The sequence below is a fragment of the Typha latifolia genome, chromosome 4 (assembly GCF_019914945.1).
Source record: "Typha latifolia isolate L0001 chromosome 4, TyphaL0001v2, whole genome shotgun sequence".
Taxonomy (NCBI): domain Eukaryota; kingdom Viridiplantae; phylum Streptophyta; class Magnoliopsida; order Poales; family Typhaceae; genus Typha; species Typha latifolia.
Genome location: NC_133089.1, coordinates 1788139 through 1806661, shown reverse-complemented (window position 1 = coordinate 1806661; position 18523 = coordinate 1788139). Strand labels below are relative to the sequence as shown.

Sequence of the window (18523 nt, the reverse complement as noted above, 5' to 3'; positions counted from 1 at the left end):
TTTAGCCCACATAGGAGCCCGATCCAAATAGGCGAATCCCATATTACTTTATTAAATTTTATCATACGATTAAAATATATATATAGCAAGTAATAATAGATCGAACCACAACAAAAATTATAGTATCAAAACAAATAATAATAGATGCGTAATTGAACGGAATTCAATTGCTATATTACATTCAATATGTTACAGTAATAAATAACCAAACTTATATATACATCTGTCAATCTGTTACAGCACATCATGCCTGCCAGGATAACGATAGAAGAATTACAAGGAATTTAATCACCAATTTTGTTCATCTATTTTAAGACAAGAGGACTAGTATATACTGTCACACCCATGGCCTCCATCCAAAAAGAATTAACGATCGAGCAATCATGCTACTCCTCATACCCAAATCCACGAACTGATGATGGTCAAGAGCATCAAAAGAATCCATGCAGAGATTGATGTCGATTTGCTTGTCCCACTGCAAACTAGCTTGTTGTTGTGATACGTGCACACTGACTGCTTCCTGAATCCAAACCATCCTCCATTTAAGCTAAATCTAAATAGATAGATCTAGCAAAGCAATGGTTATAAATTAATTAATTAATTAATTAATTAATTAATTAAGTAATTACCTACTGGAGCAGAAGGAGATGACGTAATCCCCCTCTGCGCACGTGAATATGCTCGTGGGATCATCGTAAGCGTAGCTATACGCCGTGGGGCAGGCCGCCTTAAACTTCTTCGAGTAGTACGTGGGCTTGCACGTGACCGAGTTCCCGAACACTCCTCTGCAGCAGTACTCGTCGGTGTCGAACACGTCGCACGCGCTCCTACAACCGACCGTCTTGCCGTCGACCTTAACGGCGAGCTCCGACGGGCAGTCGTTCCTCAGGTCGCTGTCGCAGCCCGCCACCGAGCAGTTCTTCCCCTGGCCAGTGACGGGGGTCACCGTAATCGGGAGGTTGAAGCCGTCGACGAGGCTGACGTCGTAGAAGTCCAAGGAGGCGAGGGTGAACTCGGCGAGGGAGGCGGGGGTCTTCCCAGAGCCGCCGCATTTTAGAGTCGAGCCGCAGGAGCCGGTCTGGCACGAGCCGTTCCCGTTCTGGTCGAAGTCGCAGCCGGTCCGGCCCCAGATCCGGCCAGACCATCCGACCGGGGCAGTGAAGACGACGGACTGGCCAGTCTTGAGGACGAAGCCGCCGCCGTCGAAGTTGTCGCCGGGAGTCACCGCCGGCCATATGGTAGTCTTGCAGTCGTTTATTATGGTGAAGATTCTTGCCCCTTCGGACAGTTTTGCCCCTGCCATAAAAACCCATTGAAATTATTTTATTAAGCAATAATGCAAATTAATATTATTATTTTCTTTTTGCTTGAAAATTTTATTCACGCCTTCTCGGAGTAATCTATCCGTCCATTCTTTATAGTTCTACATCTAGTATCAATTTTTCTATTCCTCACGACCCTATTTTGTTGTCTTGGATAAAGGGTTTAAAGGGTTGTTTGTTCTGATAAATCCTAATTTATCTCGTTGTCAAATGGGTATTAACTTGCAAGATTTAAAAATTTTTGAAAAGTTAAATTAATATTAAATATTGTAATACCATAAGACTATAATATATTATGTAATATTTTATGATATGTATATTGTGAAAATATTTATTATATGAGTTCATCTGTAATGCTACTTGTAATGGTATATATACTATGTAAATTATCTACGATGAATTCAATCAAATTATTCTTTGGGCAAAAATTTCAAAAATAATAATGAGTATACAATATAATAGTTGTAGATTTAAATTATAAACATATGTTTAAATTTAAACAAAGAAAAGTCAATAAGATTATTTTGATCATTTTTATTCAATACATGATAAGATCATATATTTATCCCTAATCTATTTTTTTTATATTGCAACCAAATGAGGCCCATAAGAATTGACTCAGCAGAGAAATTTCAATATATTAGAAAGTAGCAAGTGGCTCTTCTTCAAAAGTAACACGATTGAAGAGTAGAAGATAAGTTTAGAATAGAAAGATGGAAGTACCTGATAAGATGCACAGGAGGGAAACAATAAAGAGGGCTCCCCTTCGAGTGCCGCCCATCTCTCCTCCTATTATTGTCTCTCGTTATGGTCGGAAGTTATAACTACTGAGATATATAAAGTTATGTTAAGCTGTAGTGTGGAAGGGGGAGAGGAAGAATACGTGAGAAATAGGCGTCAGGAAAGAGCTACCTTGCTTGCAAAGAATGGAAGGAAGAGAATGAGAGATTCCTTTCCTTTCTCTTCCCCTCTTCTCTTTTGTATTCCTCGGCTCCATTCGGTTCCTTGATTTGTGTCATTGGACTCACACAGTTGTGCCAGTACATTAAGAAAGATTTCTTTCTTCATGGCTTAATGGTTGAGCAATATTTAAGATGGGAATGAATTCCTTTTCCTCTCGTTGCATATGTACCTCTCATTAAGAATAACTTTATCCTTTCCATGGTTAAAGGGTTTGGATTTCAACTGTGAATATTAAAATGTATGTTGAGGAATATTCATGCAAATATATATACATATAGACCCATTTTCAAATGGCAGATGTAAATACCAAAAATTAGAGAGGTAAAGACATGAGAAGGTAATCTAAAAGAATATATATGTCCAAAAGCGAAATTTGCGTTTGAAGTACCAGGGTTTAAACATCAGACAATTGTTTGCTGAGATAGCTTCAAGCTTTCAGGGTAGAATGATGAGACTGCCGAAACATATATTACATATTCCTCTTCCAAGTAAATAATTTAATTTGATACAGCCTGACAGAAGCTCTCTAGTCATGTTGGTTACATGAAAAAAAATACAAACTATCTTAAAAGATGAAGCACGCTAAATCCAAGTAAGCGAAAGGTTCACAGGAAAAATGTCATGTCCAAATCTACTGCTCGTCAGCAAAATTCACACCATAATGGCGTGCCAAGCGAGCAACAGTTCCGTCTTGCATGATATTCTCTATCATCTCATACTTCCTATAGTTGCCGCTAAGCATCTCCTGCTGCTGCTTCGCAAGCTTCTCTTCCTCTTCCAATTGTTGCTGTGATGGACAAACAAAGAACAGAACCTCAGAAAGATATAGAAAGAAAGTAATGACAGACTCAATAATCTTAATGACTCCAGAATGGCAACTTGTAGGATTTCTATCCACGATGTCCAGCTAGACAACTACATGTAATTTAATTTGATTCATCTGTCAGAGTGAATCAGAAAATCAATCGACAAGTCCAATCTTATCAGAATGAAGTTGGCTATGGCGGGGCACGAGGCTTGCGCTGATAGACTTAACAAAAGGTTAAGCAAGAGATGTATCTGCCTTCCTTATGTTCCAAAGCTAAGGCCAAAATTTGTTTGTCATAGATTCAAATATGTATCATGTCCTTCTCATACTTCTTGTATAGCAGGTCCTCTCCCTAGTTCATCATAATCAAAATCATTCCTTAACACAATGAGGAATAGAGAGGAATGCATTTAATAGACATTTAGGAAATGACATCCCGTACCACATGCACAGCAGTAAGCTGAAAAATCAGAACACATGAAGTTACCTTAATGAGTGCCAAAGTTTCTGCATGATGTCTCTTGACTAGTTGCTTTAGCTCCTTTGCCACCTCAAAATCGGGATCAGATGGTTCAACCCAACGGATCTGTATCTTCCTGTCAGGTGGTGAAGGGCGGTCAGCAAACATCTCTGCCTTGGCGGGGCGTGCTCTGACAGGCCTTGGCATCCCAGACATCATGAAAGGGTAGTCATTCATCATATTGATTACAGAAGTTGCCTGCTTTGGATTCTCCATTTCCACCAATGCAGTTTGCGGTATATTGAAGGGAATTGTAAAGTTAGGAATAAACTCCACACTGACAACAGCTCCAAATTGGTCCAGAGCTGTTTTAATAACTGAGGTTGTAACCTGAGGAGAAAGGTTGTCAAGCAATACTGTCCTCTTGACCTTCTCCTCAAATTCAGCATATGCCTTCTTTGCCTGATCTAAATTTGTTGACATGTTTTCGCTGTCTTCTTCTCCACAACTGGAAAGAGGAACACGTGGCTGAAATGAAGTTCATAAATTTTTTGCAATGTCAACATTTACAACAGTGAACATACTGACCAAAGTTAGAATTCATTAATACAGAAGATAACAGTTCCATTCAATCTCAATATGCAAAAAGCAAAGACACAGAAAAGGAAAAAAGGAAAAAAAAAGAATTTGATAGTCATGATGTCAAATATGATTTAATAAACACAACGGCATCAGTGAGCAGATAATTAGCTGAAGTGCATTTACTTGGGGGGGCTCCAGCGTTCATTCGAAGGCAGGCGCCCTAAACGAATTGAAGGAAGCGCGGAATAGCTTCACTGAGACGTCGTATGTTATTGTTAAACTGACGATTGACTAGATAACTAAAATACAACAGAGCTTTCATACATCCTGAAAATAGTTTAGCAATGTCTGTGCTTGCTCTCCTCTAGTAGACGAAAGGGAAGGGAGGACTACCTGCAACTTGCTTTGCTCTATTAGATTTATATAAACCTACCATTCAAATCATCCTACAGCATAATCCCTACAGTAATGGCGTAAATATCTACGCTATACAAGAACCTGCAAAGTTCGTTCACTATTCTCTCATCACGACAAGTCATTTTTACTCGGACAAACTATTGCTATTAAAATTAATACAATTATAGAACGATCCGGATCCAAAAATCAAATCTTTTCCTAGTTTCCTTAATCTAGAATACCAATCTATGGAGTACGAAATAGAAGAGAGTACTTAACTAGAAGAGGAACTAATTGAAAACGAGAAGATCAGGGAGGGAAAATGGTACCTTTGAGAAGCTCGGCTTCTAGGGATTCTTGTGTTCAGCGTGCGGAATAGAGATTTCGAGTGTAGAAGCGTTGGATAGACGAAGAAGAGGCCTAGGGTTTAGGAGAGGCGAATGGCAAATCGGGAATTAAGAAGTCTTCGCCTCAAAAACTTCCCCAGAAAGTCCCCCACTCTGTACAAACTCTAGTTCGGTGCGTGGACCTCTACTTACCCAATAAATCCCCCACTTATATTGGATGCGAGTTTTAAAACTAAGTAGGAAAATTATATATATATATATATATATATATATATATATAAATAAACGTGATATATAAGTAAATATTTTGGTGGAATTAATCATTGCTATCATGCCAATAATAAATCTATCTTCTTATCTCTCTTTTCTTTTCTTTTTCTTTTCTTTTCTTTTTACAAATATATATTTTTAATGTGTTGATTTATTATTTTATAAAGGAATAAATTTCTTCACAGAAGTGCAATTTCAACACATAGTAGCCAAAGAATAATACAAAGAAAGAAAGAATACTACAAGTCATGTGATGTCTGTCCAAAAAAAAAAAAATTATGATCACATCCAACAAAGCCTCATGATCCCATGATCAAATCCTTCTGTATCTCCTCTCCTTGTCAAGAGTATTGGCAAGACTTGGACAATGAGACAGGAGTGCCGAGCTTGTTCTGGTCCATCAACACTGAGCAATTGACTCCAATTGTGAACTTGGGCTTGACTAATCTACCCAACACGTAGGCTCTTGATCTCACCGTGAAGCGAAGGCTCAACGGCACCGGCGCCGCCTTCAGCTTCCCTGGCGAGGCGGTTAGGATTGGCCCACCACCGTATAAGGGCACCTTGTTGCCCAACACCACCACATTGACATTTCTTTTGCTCTTCCTCGATTGATAGAACTTCTTCATCTATATTTAACCATTGTAAGCCAAACGGTGCATTGCATTGTCCATACAAAAGAATTTATAGCATTACTGTTCTCTATTAACTTAAGCTTATGAAATTCACACTTAAAAAAAGTAAGAAGATTTGATGCTTACATCCCCGCTGGCTAATGTGAGCTGATCATAAGTGAGATCAAATGGCGTCGCCGCCACATGGATGCCAAAGAACGTGCCGGTGTTGCGGAAGGTGAATTTTACGGTCGAGTTCAGAGTTGCCATGTCGGTCGGCACAAGCGATGCGTCGGTACCGGCTTGGATGATAAAGTTCTCAAATGTGATGCTCTGTGGAAAAGAAGAATTTTAGTTTTCAGTTTCAATCCCAATTCATAGACATAAGAAACATAATTTAACCTATTTAGATCAAGCAGCTCTAATTGAGTTATATTAAATTTCTGGTAATATAAATGAAGCTTTATTAATTTAAGCAAGAAAAAGGTGAAGAATATAAATGAAATAGATCTAAGAAATGAGAGCACCTTCATTGTGAGCTCAGGCTTCTGAGATCTGCTTGCACCCCAAAGGATCAAAGCAAAGAAGGAGAAGAGAATTATAAAGCCAAGAAGGAACGCCAAGTAGTAACATTTCCTTGGCATTCCTCTTCGCTCATCCTCTCCCTCAATCAATCCTTCCTCCTCAATCACATCAATCTCCTTCCATGTCTTGTCGCTTTTTGGCGGCGGCCCTTTTACTCTGTTACTACCAGAGATCTTCCTCGAGCCGCCGCCAGGCTTCAGCAATCCCGAGAAGTGCGTCGAGGACGAGTCTCGGGAATGGTGCCCCACCGACGACTGTGAGTGCCTCGGGGATGCCACCGGGCTGAGGACGGGTGTCGAGTGGAAGGACGTCGCCGTCTTCTCGCCGTCGTGAGAGTCCCGAGACGGGCTCTGCACAAAATAGACGGGCCGCCTCGGCGACCGCGTCGGCGACGACGGGGCTAGGCTGGTCACCTCCGAATCAGTCTTGGCATGCATCTCTGCCTGTCCTAATGAGTCGTTGCACCTTCTCACATTCACTACCTTTATAGAAATGAATCAAATAATTGCATTTCAAACTCGTAAAAAAAAAATATCAACTCATTATTTCTGACTGTAAAACTCTATAAAGTTATAACTTAAGAACATGATGTGGTTGGAGGTGGCATGTTAATAGAATAGCTTTGTTGTTTGATAGGTTACTTTATCTCTTTCTTTTTGGATGGAGAGGAATTGTTAATGGCTAGTCACGTTAGTAGCAAGAAGGCAACCATGTGTAGTTATTCGTTTGACAGTTCATATGGAGCTGTCTCTCCTACTCCCAAGTTAATCAATTCAAGTTGGCTATGAATGTGATACAAAAAAAAATTAATGCAGAAGCCATGCTCATGGACTAAGAAGCCAGATCAAGTTAAAAACTTAGTGGTTTAAGACTAATTTGGTTATTGTTTAATTTGGTCAAATGGACAACCACCTACACATTTTGACTTTTACTTCCACCACAACCACCTCCCCTTGTAAGTCTAATTTTAAAGTTATTTTTGGACAAATGACCCACTTAGCAAATGCTATGTCCAGCAAAAGTTCTTTCTTGACACTGTACAGGATGTTCTGCTGTTGAGGAAATCATATGATCCTGCTCCAAGTTGGTGAATTTATATTTATTAATCATCAAATACGAATAGATCGTAAAGTTCAACAATTTTCGCACGCATTCAATTAAAGATCATACAGGGAGGCAAACTGCGAAAAAGGTATTAAGTATTAACATGAAAATAACTTGGAATTATTTAAGTCAACCTTTTATTACAACAGCAATCTCTCGAGTATAGAAACTGCTCTATCTCTAATCTCATGACTTACGGTAATCTTATTTTCGAGGACTTGAAAACAGAGCATCATTACACACTGCAAAATTTTCACTTGAGTAGTAGAGTCAAGCGTGAGTAATGTGTAATGCACATAGACTTATTAGGAGGATTCTACAAAAATTTTGTAATAAAATTCATGTATAGCCGCGAATGAGATGTTCCAGCAAGCAAGCTCAGGTGATGAAGCCATGTGGGAATCAGCAAGTGATCTTTCTGGGAGTGTTGATCAGGTATTCAGAAGGACTTGGACTCTAATCAAGCAGCTGTTTAAAGACACAAGCATCGTCGTCTTCTCGACATAGTAGAAGCTAATTGTCGTTTGTCCTAGAAGGCCTATTTGCCTGGGTGTTTGCTCTCATATCCACCACTGGCACCTGATTCAGTCACTGGCTTGTCTACCAATCCAGCCTTTTCCAACAGGCTGTCTCGAAAAGTTCGTCCAGCTCGACGTTCCTAATGTTTAAAAATATTAAGTTCATATCACAGCCAACATATCTTTTTAAATAAAAACAAGGTAGCGATAAAAATAAGACAACCTCTAGATTCATTGGCATATTACCTCTCACTCAACAGTCCAAAATGACAAAAGAAGTTTGTAATGACAAGAGATTGGAAGTTGTAAGGTATGATGACATGTTACTTTCATAAGTATCTATCATAAAATCCTAGATTCTATGAATAACAATTAATGATAGATCCTTCTTTCCCTATACAATCTAAGGGAAACTAGAAACTATTCTCAGTTATGCTACTACTGATGCTCTATATACAAATGCTAATAGTAGTTTAAGAACTTATGCAGAAGAAGCACTGTAGAGTTTATAGTTTAAAATTTAGCAACAGACATAATTTTGCAGACCAATATAGTTTATACTAGTAATGAAACAGATAAGAGTGACTTTTTAATACAACAGAGCATCAGACAAACATCGTGTGGTATAGGATATAATACTGTGTAGAGATTGGTCTAACACTTCCAACTCAGGATCATATGGATTGAAAAGAATTGATTTTAAGTGAAGTACTACTGCAAGCAGGCAAGTGATTAGCTGGATTCCAGCAAATGTTATGGGCTTAACTTACATCTCGATAGGGGAAATCATCAACTTCAAGTAGGTGTATCACATGCCCCATCTTTGGCCTCTTATGCGCATCAGGGTCCACGCATCGCAGAGCTACTAAAAGAGCCCGTTTTAATACTCTTGAAGAAGGTTTCTCAGGCAATTTTGGATCAAAAACGCCTTCAAAATTCCGACTGGTGACCATGGTCTTAAGCCACTCAATCAGATTAACCTGAAAAGTTCATCCACTAGTATAAGTAGTTCAGCTCTATGTATAACTTAATATGAACTAGCAAATCGAAACACTAACCTCTCCAGGAGGTCTACTATAGTCGACAGGGTTTCGACCAGAGATGATTTCCATGATAAGAATCCCAAAACTGTAGACATCGCTCCTTTCATTCAACATTCCAGTGCTAGCATACTCCGGAGCAACATATCTATCAAAGCACATGCGAGCAACTTTCATGAACAAAATTGTTTCTGATGAAGTAGAGATGTGCATTAGTTTGAGGGGAAAAAAAACATGAGTCTGAACTGACCCAAATGTTCCCATCACGCGTGTTGTTACATAGCTTCTATCTGAACCTAAGAGTTTGGCAAGACCAAAATCTGAAACCTTTGGATTCCACTGCTCATCAAGCAATATGTTGCTTGATTTAATGTCACGATGAACTACTTTAGGCTCAAGACCCTCATGTAAGTACATCAACCTGCACCAATTCCCAGTCTCAAATAACAGTCTAGGAACACACATTATGGAAATAGATAACCAGACTAAAAGAATACCCTTTTGCTGTTCCAAGAATAACATTCATGCGAATCTCCCAGGTGAGGGGACTGCAAGATCCAACATCACCATGAAGCCACTGCTCTAAGTTCCCATTGTCCACATACTCATAAACAAGTATCCTAAGAAGCAAGACAGGAGAAGAATTAGTACACTAAGTGATACCATTGCAGTCGAGGTTTGTAGCTTGACATGTCTCTGAGAAGTACCTATGAGCACCTTCTGCACAATAGCCTAGTAATCTCACTAAATTCTTGTGCCGAACTCGGCCTATTGTTTCGACTTCAACCTTGAATTCCCTCTCAGCTTGGCCCCTGGCAGCAAGAATATATCTTCCAATCAAATGAGCATTTTTTTTAATAGAGGAAGACCATCTCCTTCGTTTAATGGAACAGTAAAGGCAACGCCTTCCATGAGACCAAGCAAGAAAATTCGCAAATTGGTACCTGTTATTGAGCAAATTCTTGACAGCAACCTGAGTCCTATCCTCCAAAACACCGTGGTAGACGATCCCATACCCACCTTCTCCAATCACATTCTCATCCGCGAAATTGTTCGTCGCGAGCTCGAGCTCGCGAAGAGTGTACCAATGCCCCCAGCCCAAGTGGGACACCTCGGGAGCGGCGATCGGTGCCTGCTCCGCCGACGACCGGCACTCTGACCCCCCGCGCTCCGGGTAGGTTATCCTATGGTCCTTCCCTATCTCAATATGGATCCTTTGCTGCAAAATTGAACTCTCCTCCTCCCTGGACAGCAGCAGAGCCTGCCGCTCCGTCAACGACGAAAGGTGGTCGGGTTCGGGAAGCGGATTGGGATCCATGGAGTGAGCTGGATCGATGTGGATTTCTTGGATTTCTCTAGAAAGTGTGGGGATAGGAGGAGTCGGGTTGCGCTTGGAGGCGAGCCAGAGGGAGAGGAGGAAGAGGAGGAGGACGAAGGCGGCGCCAACTGAGATGCCGACGATGACCCACATGCGGAGGCCGAAGACTACGGTCCGCTTGGAGAGCTCGTCGTTGAGCAGAGGAGAGCTGTAGCTCGACATTGCTGTTGTCTTCTTCTTCTTACTAGTATAAACTTTGAAAGAAACAGAGTACAGTATAGTTAACTATGCGATAAAAATGGGATCTTTGAAAGGGAGTGCAAGTAATGTGTAAGAAAAAAAAATTGGATCTTTAAAAGGAGGGAGAGATAATGGTGGTCGTGAGTAATTTATGGAAGAAAAGAGTAGAGAGAGAGAGAGAGAGAGAGAGAGAGTGTGTGTGTGTGTGGACTATAACAAGTGGGTTTTGGAAAGCAAGGGAATATAATCTTAAACAGGGGATCTTCTGCGTCACAGATTGCTGGAATATTCATGCATTGTGCTACTTGCCACCTCTTGATTGGCTGCCAAACCGATTTGGGAGTCGATTGTCTCAAGCTGCAATCTTCTTCGACAGCTGCCGAGTATCCTCTCCACTTAGAAGTGTGGAGTCATGATAAGGAAAGAGAGAAGACGAGACAGGGGAAGAGAAAGGAGGACAACAATGCAGCTGGCAAGATGGCGACTGAATGATTGGAAGAAGCCTTCCAGGTAGAAAGACTAGCCTACCACTGTTGGGTAATTGGATCTGCTCGGATCCAAGGAGTCCCCAACTCAAATCCCTACGGATATCTTTAGCTTACTTTTCTTTAATGCTCCACTTGGTGGGTGACCAACTCCCGGTCGCAGACTCGAGTCTTTAATCTAATGCCTCTTGGATTCAGAATCTAGATGGCACCATAAGAAACCGGTGACGAATTTCCCGTGCAATCAATGATCCACCCACAACCAACCGACTTTAGTAGAAAAGGTCATGGGTACGACTCCAACACCGAATAATATTATAAAAAAATTATTTAGTGGTTTGGTGGCTTAGCTTAACGACTCAATAGTGCGGTTGATACAGTTGACTTAGAGGAACAGCTCGATTGTGCAATATTTTAGAGCAGATCTCGGCGACATTTAATTCGAAGCAATTGTGTTCAACAACGCATATGACTTGAAGTCTATACTATATTGACTAAAAATTTTAGTGAGACTTAAGTGCCTCTGTATCTAAAAATGGTTGACCATTTGTCCAGTCTATATCTAACCATCGGGCTAATGAAAGTATCTGAATATATAAAATTTGTGCAACCGGGGATATATACTATTGGTGGATGAGTGGATAGGATATAGAGAAAATAGAGTAATTTTAACGGCCAATTACACTTAAATTTGAGTCTGTCTTACATAAACTCTTTTATTTATTTTATCATAATTTTTTTACCTTTTTAACTATTTAATATATCTTATTCTCTGGTGTAGTTTATAAATTTTATTAAATGATCGATAATTTATGAGATTTTGATATAGTTCAAAGGATTAATATATTATAAAAAATAAATGAAAAAATATATATAGAAATAAGAATAGCTAAGGGGTCTATGTGTAATTATCTTTTGAATTTAATTTTTGATCCATCTTAACATGGACCAAAATTTTAGAACAAGCCCATTAGGCCTGTTTCAAACTTGGAATTATAGTCCAAAGTCTTATCCAGCCCATTGATACGAATATATATATATATATATATATATATATCAAACATCAACCTCCTCCAAATAAAAACAACCTTTCTATTCCTTACAAATTAAACACCACAAATTTAGGTCAGACTCGATTTCAGATTCGGATTGGATTGGAAATGAATATCCATCGGAGCTTATAATGTTCGTAGACAATGAATATATAATTTAGTGCTTGAATTATATAAATAAAATTTGTGGATTTACTCTAATTTCTATATAATATGAATAATCTCAAGTCACATGAAAAAACCCTTTGTTTTATTATTATCCTTGATCTATAAGCTTTATCATTTAAAGTGAGATGATAAAAGGTATTGTAATCTAATTTTTAACTATTAAATTATCATAATTTAATGATAAGTTGTGACTTTTTATTATGGAATAAAATATTTGTATATTTATTTTTCATAGCATATTGATACTCATGGGGAATCTAAATCCTGTTCGAGTCTATAATATGATAATAAATAGGCTAAATATAATCATTATAATTATTTTTTAAATAAAATTTTAATTTGAGTCTGAATCCAACAAAATTAATTTAATATAAATCAAATCTTTATACATATCGCCTCTTTGCTTTTCGATAATAAGTAAGTCTCTTTATATTTGTTAAGTAGTTGAGACTTAATTCAAAATTTAAATTAAATTTTTTTGATCGAGAAATTTTAGTTTTAGTAAATAAAGTTTAGTGTATTTTTTCACTCATTGCTTCTGCTTAGTCTAAACATTCTCAAACAAAAAATAATTTAATTTAACTTTTGAATTGAATCTCAACCGGTCAGAGAAATTTGTCATCTAAATGCTACTTGGAACTTGAAAATTTGTTTTAATCATCTAAGTGAAAGTGTAGTGTACTTCGGGTTATCCTAACACATACTTCCAGTTAAATAAAGATTAGTAATAAATTATTTATATTTAAATACAACAGTGATTACAATTAAATATTGATCCAACTAAGCACAGCTCCATTAAACTAACAAATGGATCGATTTCTTCACGGCGACGGCATGAGCATGTTGTCAAAGACTAAGTATAATCACATGCTCTGCAACTAGGAGCCATTGACCAAATCAAGCATCTTCGAAACTGCATACTTTGCGTGTGATTCCAAAGATCATTAACTGAATATATATATATATATATCTTAGTCCTTACTCATAGATAGATGTTGATCTCCAGTTTCATACTAATTGCAGCAAGTTGTAAGGAAGTTCCAATCTTCTACTTGGATACGATCGATGTCAGTGATCCAACTTGTTTGGTAAAACTGAGACCAAGATCTAAAGATAAGGATTTGGGTGGCTAACCGTATCACCTGGACAAACTTTGGTTTCTAAAAATCTTGTGATTTGTTGACAAAGAATTAAGTCATAGAATATTACTCGCTGGATATATATGTGTGTGTGTGTGTGTGTGTGCCTAAGTATTAACAAAGCCAATTAAGTGGGATTTTGTAACGAAACAACCTTAAATAATCAAGGTTAGGTATGGAATAATATGTGATTAGCTTAAGTAAGTTTTGTCCAAGATCTCAGTTCCATTTGTCCTCGTAAATTTCTTAATCCATTCTTCGAGCTTTCCACAATTCAAAACTTCTGAAATGTGAACATATAATTTTTATATTTCATATTTAACATAAGGAGGGTTTAGATATTTTTTATAAATAGAAGCCTCTTATGGCCTGGAATATGACACATTAGCATACCATCTTGTGGAAGCCATGGCCTTGATCACACATCTCTTTCTCCTTCTCCTTCTCCTCTCCTCCCTCGCTCTCTTCTCCTCTCTCTCGGAGGCCGGCGTCAGCCGGCCGCCATTAGCTGACGGCCTCTCGTGGAACTTCTACGACGAGACCTGCCCCGAGCTCAAAGACATCATCCGATCCAACCTCCTCGACGTCCTCAACAACGATATCGGCATCGCCGCCGGACTTCTTCGCATCCATTTCCACGACTGCTTTGTTCAGGTGCAGTATATATATATAGAATCATATCTGTGTGCATGTTGATTTGTTCACGACTCATGAGGGTTATATTGATTTTTCTTTTTCTTAATTTTTTTTTCCTTTCTTCAAGGGATGTGATGCGTCGGTGCTTCTCAACGGCACGACGAGCGAGCAGGTGGCGCCGCCGAACCGGACATTGCGGCCGGAGGCGCTCCAGGTGATCAATGATCTCCGGGACTTGGTTGAGTCGGCTTGTGGGCTAGTGGTCTCCTGTGCCGATATCACCACTCTTGCAACTCGAGACGCTGTTTACCTGGTACATTTATAGATATATATATATATTTATTTAATTATCTTCATTAAATTTACCATTTTAACTCTTTCAAGTAACACCCTCTATATTAACCATCTTATGATTATACTCCCATCATTGAGTTTTTACGAGTGTTGTATTTGAACAATTAGTAAAACACAGGGTGTTATTTGAAAATTTTCGTTTTGGAATAATGATATGTAGTCTGGAGGTCCATACTACGACGTTCCACTGGGACGGCGAGATAGCCTGACCTTCGCCTCCGCCAGCGTCATCGGCCCAAACCTCCCGTCTCCGCGTGCCAACGTGACGACCCTCATCAGCGTGTTCAGCAACAAAAACCTCAGCGTGGCCGACCTCGTCGCCCTCTCCGGCGCCCACACCATCGGCCGAGGCCACTGCAGCGGCTTCACCAACCGCCTTCCCCCTAATGTCGACCCGACCATTGACCCGGCCTTCGCCGACCAACTCTTCGCCACGTGCCCGAACGCCTCCGTCCCGAACACCGTACCGTTGGACGTCCTAACGCCGGATTTCTTCGACAACAAGTACTACGTCAACCTCGTCAACCGGCAAGGGCTCTTCACGTCCGACGAGGGGCTGTTCTTCGACGGCAGAACGCAGAAGTTGGTCTCGAGCTTCGCCGCGAAGAAGTCGGTGTTCTTCAACCACTTTGCTAAGGCGATGGTGAAGATGAGCCAGTTGGAAGTGCTGACGGGAACTGCAGGTGAGATCAGGAAGAATTGCGCGGTGGTTAACTCGGATAGCGTTGCTGTTGCTTAATTAGTCATGTAGCTACTAGTATTTCATGCATATATATATGCATGGAGTTGCTCAAGTTTGTGTTGGAATTTAGTTTGATGCGATCTTGTTTGGCTACAGACTGAACAAGAAAATAAACTGAATTTTTCTTCCTAAATACACTATCAGTGTTTGTGGAATTCTAAAAGCTTTGCTCTTCTTTTTTTATATCTACCTTAATTTGCCCAGAGAAAAAAAAGAACAATAAAAACATAGTTAATGAGAATTTTATTTATGAGCGAACTTGAGGTGGCTTTATGTATGTATGTGTATATATATATATATATATATATATATATATATATATATGCAAAAAAAATTCTGAAAAGGAAGAATCTATGAATATATATGTTAGAAAAGAGGAAAGCTTGCCACAATAATAATGAAGTGTATGTGGTGATATGCCAAAATGACTTAATTACACACACTCGATTTGATATAATATCATGTTACCCCTCCTATTTCATTTTGTATCCCTCAAACACGCTATATTTACCACTATTGTAAAGCAGTTAAATTTTCTATCAAAAGATAATTGACTAGTTATATTTCCACTATTTCTTAACTTCTATAAACTAAAATATTCATCCATCATCATATGTAAATTAAGTAATGAATTGAAATCAACATCTAATCAAGTGTAAAAGAAGAAGAGAGGAGTATTATTATTTAACGAAAAAATCTTCTCCCTCAGTATTATTGCCTGACAAAAATAATAGAGATAATTTTCTAATTTCAAAAATTTTGTTAGCGGCATTATTAATTTTATATTAGTTATAGGTAAAGAGTAGTTAAGTGGTATAAAATAAAATAGAAGTGAGTAAACTAATTTTATGCCAAATTAAAAGGAGGTAAAATATATTTAATTCATTATTTTCCCATCAACTAGGCAGACCTGCTTGGATATATGCGCAATTGGAAAATTAGATTAATTCTTTAAGAAACGTGCATCAAGAAATGCGAGAAAACAAATTTAAAATTTCATTGGAGCGAGGGAAAGTCAGTCAGTGAAGTAAAAAGAAATTAAAGTTGGTGCGAATTAATTTTAAATATATATATATATATATAATATTAGCAATTGCATAAAGGACAAAGGCGGCTTGCAGCTTTAATTGACGTAGAGTACTTTGGCAAATGCACAGCTCCCTAATGCCACGCATGTGGTATTTAATCTTCAAACGAAGACTAATGGAGGAGGATCATAAACTAGGATATGGATAAGAACAGCATCTTTGTGTGATGCTTGGCAAGAGATTTAGATTGTAATAAAGTTAAACAGTGCTTAGATAATCAAGTGAGCTGGAGACGTGCTTCATGGGGACCAAAGAATTAAATAGTATGCATGGTTTGCTCGCAATCTTTCTTTATCAAAGAGTTGGTAGACCGAACGTGGCAAGCACTCGCTCTTTTAGTTTGACTAATCCACAGGAACATTAGTCCAATTCGTACCTATCTTTACGTATTATAAACTTTCAAGCAGGTGCAAGTTGCAAAGGAAAAGGAAAAAGAATAAGTGCTCATGTTTAGGATAAGTGCATGAACAGTAGTGTCAGCATTATGTGATCAGAATCACTTCAACTTATACATGGGTTGCGTCTTAGGAAAAAATAAATAAATAATACATATTTTGAACACATCCGAATCTTATATATAGAATATTGTAGCATTATTGCAGGACTTATTTGAGTCTATTTTTGTTTGATTTTTGCGAATCATATCCTTCCAACTCCAACTCTTCAGGCCAGGATTATGCTAACAATCGCTTTCAATATTTTCATATATAAAACCCTCGTGAACATTAAGCACGTAAATAAAAAAAAGGCAAGTGAGTATATTAGCGTTAGACTAAGTGTGATCTCTATCTACTCGATCCCATCTTATAAGTAGAAGCCCAGAGGCAGTAGGATCTCACACCAATGCAAGCCATGGCTCTCACACCTCTCTTGCTCCTCCTATGCTCCACTCCTTTCCTTCCATCCATCTCAGAAGCTCAAGAGATGAACGTAACGGAAGCGAATGGTCTTTCGTTTGACTTCTACAAGAAAACTTGCCCGTCTCTTGAATCCATCGTCCGATCACACATGACCGCGGCCCTCCGCAGCGACATCGGCAATGTCGCCGGACTTCTTCGCATCTTCTTCCATGACTGCTTCGTTCAGGTGACTGCTATTTAAATTTAAACTCAGGACCTTCTGCTGCTCTGATAGATGTATATACTAAATATGTTTTTTGTTATTGGATAGGGGTGTGATGCCTCAGTGTTGCTTACTGGGTCATCAAGTGAGCAGTCGGCGGTGCCGAACCAGACGTTGCGGCCGAACGCGCTGGCCGTCATCAACGACCTCCGGAATCTGATCGAGTCCAAGTGTGGTCGGGTGGTCTCTTGTGCCGATATCACTGTTCTTGCCACTCGTGATGCAGTGCTCTTGGTCAGCCTAGCTCTACTCCTATATATGTTATCTTATCTTATTCACTTTGAAAAGTATACTAATCTTTGTTGTTGTTGTTGGTTTAGTCCGGCGGACCTCAGATCAACATCCCGCTCGGCCGGCGGGACAGTCTGAAGCCGGCTTCCGTGAACACCGTCAACGCCAACCTCCCGTCTCCTCTTTCCACCGTCACGGACCTCCTCGACGCCTTCAAAGCCAACAAGCTCGGCCCGGAAGACCTCGTCGCTCTCTCCGGCGCGCACACGGTCGGCGTCGGCCACTGCAACACGTTCACCAACCGGCTCTTCCCGACGGTGGACCCGACCATGGACCCCACCTTCGCAAAGCAGCTCCAAAAGACATGCCCGACAAGCGGTTCTCCTAACACCCAGGTGTTAGACATCCAAACGCCCAATATTTTCGACAACAAGTACTACGTCAACCTCGTAAACCGGCGAGGAGTGTTCACGTCGGACCAGGGCCTGTTCGGTGACAGTCGCACGAAGCCGATCGTGCAGAGGTTCGCCGCCGATCAACAGCAGTTCTTCACCAAGTTTGCCGATGCGATGGTCAAGTTGAGCCAGTTGGGTGTGCTCACAGGTTCGCAGGGTGAGATCCGGAAGAATTGCGCGAAGCCTAACTCGGCTAGGTTGGATTTACTGGATGATCTATTGGCTACTGAGTGATTCATGGATAGTAACACGTACACGTAGTCAGTTCCACTGTTTGGATCTCGTCGGCGCTTTGCTTTTTTAGGTACTCGTCGGTGTTTAATTAGTTCTCAAATCGAGTTCGATCTCTTTGTATCGTATCCATGTGTTTGTTTCGTGTTACGTATGAACGCACTAAATAACATTTAGCTAGCTTGAATAATAAAAAAGAAGAATTTGGTACATGAAATATGATTAACTCGAGAGGATCATGAACTAATAATTA

At 39.6% G+C, this 18523-nt stretch overlaps 6 protein-coding genes across 9 annotated transcripts; 2 read left to right on the top strand and 4 right to left on the bottom strand.

Annotated features, from left to right (window-relative positions):
- Nucleotides 1-152: 152 nt before the first annotated feature.
- On the bottom strand, nucleotides 153-2385 carry LOC140785554 (pathogenesis-related thaumatin-like protein 3.5). Of its 2 annotated transcripts, XM_073133442.1 has the most exons (4): nucleotides 2235-2385; nucleotides 2046-2149; nucleotides 630-1296; nucleotides 153-520 (listed from the first exon to the last, which is right to left on the bottom strand). In XM_073133442.1, exons 2-4 carry the CDS (start codon nucleotides 2101-2103, stop codon nucleotides 394-396), a joined length of 852 nt encoding a protein of 283 aa, XP_072989543.1. In that variant the 5' UTR covers nucleotides 2104-2149; nucleotides 2235-2385; the 3' UTR covers nucleotides 153-393. The 2 variants fall into 2 exon arrangements, with proteins under 2 accessions (XP_072989543.1, XP_072989544.1); XM_073133443.1 differs by lacking the exon at nucleotides 2235-2385 and having other exon boundaries at nucleotides 2046-2179.
- Nucleotides 2386-2623: 238 nt separating this feature from the next.
- Nucleotides 2624-5064, bottom strand: LOC140785555 (ASI1-immunoprecipitated protein 1-like). 2 transcript variants are annotated; one of them, XM_073133444.1, is made up of 3 exons: nucleotides 4861-5064; nucleotides 3581-4081; nucleotides 2624-3072 (listed from the first exon to the last, which is right to left on the bottom strand). In XM_073133444.1, the coding sequence occupies exons 2-3, from the start codon at nucleotides 4034-4036 to the stop codon at nucleotides 2917-2919; spliced, it is 612 nt and encodes a 203-aa protein (XP_072989545.1). In that variant the 5' UTR covers nucleotides 4037-4081; nucleotides 4861-5064; the 3' UTR covers nucleotides 2624-2916. The 2 variants fall into 2 exon arrangements, with proteins under 2 accessions (XP_072989545.1, XP_072989546.1); XM_073133445.1 differs by having other exon boundaries at nucleotides 3581-4061; nucleotides 4861-5063.
- A 277-nt stretch (nucleotides 5065-5341) lies between these two features.
- LOC140785553 (uncharacterized) lies at nucleotides 5342-6889 on the bottom strand. Its single transcript, XM_073133441.1, has 3 exons — nucleotides 6290-6889; nucleotides 5910-6095; nucleotides 5342-5777 (listed from the first exon to the last, which is right to left on the bottom strand). The coding sequence occupies exons 1-3, from the start codon at nucleotides 6782-6784 to the stop codon at nucleotides 5490-5492; spliced, it is 969 nt and encodes a 322-aa protein (XP_072989542.1). The 5' UTR covers nucleotides 6785-6889; the 3' UTR covers nucleotides 5342-5489.
- A 653-nt stretch (nucleotides 6890-7542) lies between these two features.
- On the bottom strand, nucleotides 7543-10753 carry LOC140785552 (probable serine/threonine-protein kinase At1g01540). 2 transcript variants are annotated; one of them, XM_073133440.1, is made up of 7 exons: nucleotides 9954-10753; nucleotides 9717-9821; nucleotides 9507-9629; nucleotides 9260-9430; nucleotides 9028-9157; nucleotides 8740-8949; nucleotides 7543-8109 (listed from the first exon to the last, which is right to left on the bottom strand). In XM_073133440.1, exons 1-7 carry the CDS (start codon nucleotides 10547-10549, stop codon nucleotides 7990-7992), a joined length of 1455 nt encoding a protein of 484 aa, XP_072989541.1. In that variant the 5' UTR covers nucleotides 10550-10753; the 3' UTR covers nucleotides 7543-7989. The 2 variants fall into 2 exon arrangements, with proteins under 2 accessions (XP_072989541.1, XP_072989540.1); XM_073133439.1 differs by having other exon boundaries at nucleotides 9028-9430.
- A 2918-nt stretch (nucleotides 10754-13671) lies between these two features.
- On the top strand, nucleotides 13672-15278 carry LOC140785551 (peroxidase 12-like). Its single transcript, XM_073133438.1, has 3 exons — nucleotides 13672-14065; nucleotides 14175-14360; nucleotides 14562-15278. Exons 1-3 carry the CDS (start codon nucleotides 13820-13822, stop codon nucleotides 15138-15140), a joined length of 1011 nt encoding a protein of 336 aa, XP_072989539.1. The 5' UTR covers nucleotides 13672-13819; the 3' UTR covers nucleotides 15141-15278.
- A 1688-nt stretch (nucleotides 15279-16966) lies between these two features.
- On the top strand, nucleotides 16967-18398 carry LOC140785550 (peroxidase 12-like). The gene is made up of 3 exons (XM_073133436.1): nucleotides 16967-17317; nucleotides 17402-17587; nucleotides 17674-18398. Exons 1-3 carry the CDS (start codon nucleotides 17075-17077, stop codon nucleotides 18271-18273), a joined length of 1029 nt encoding a protein of 342 aa, XP_072989537.1. The 5' UTR covers nucleotides 16967-17074; the 3' UTR covers nucleotides 18274-18398.
- Nucleotides 18399-18523: the final 125 nt, after the last annotated feature.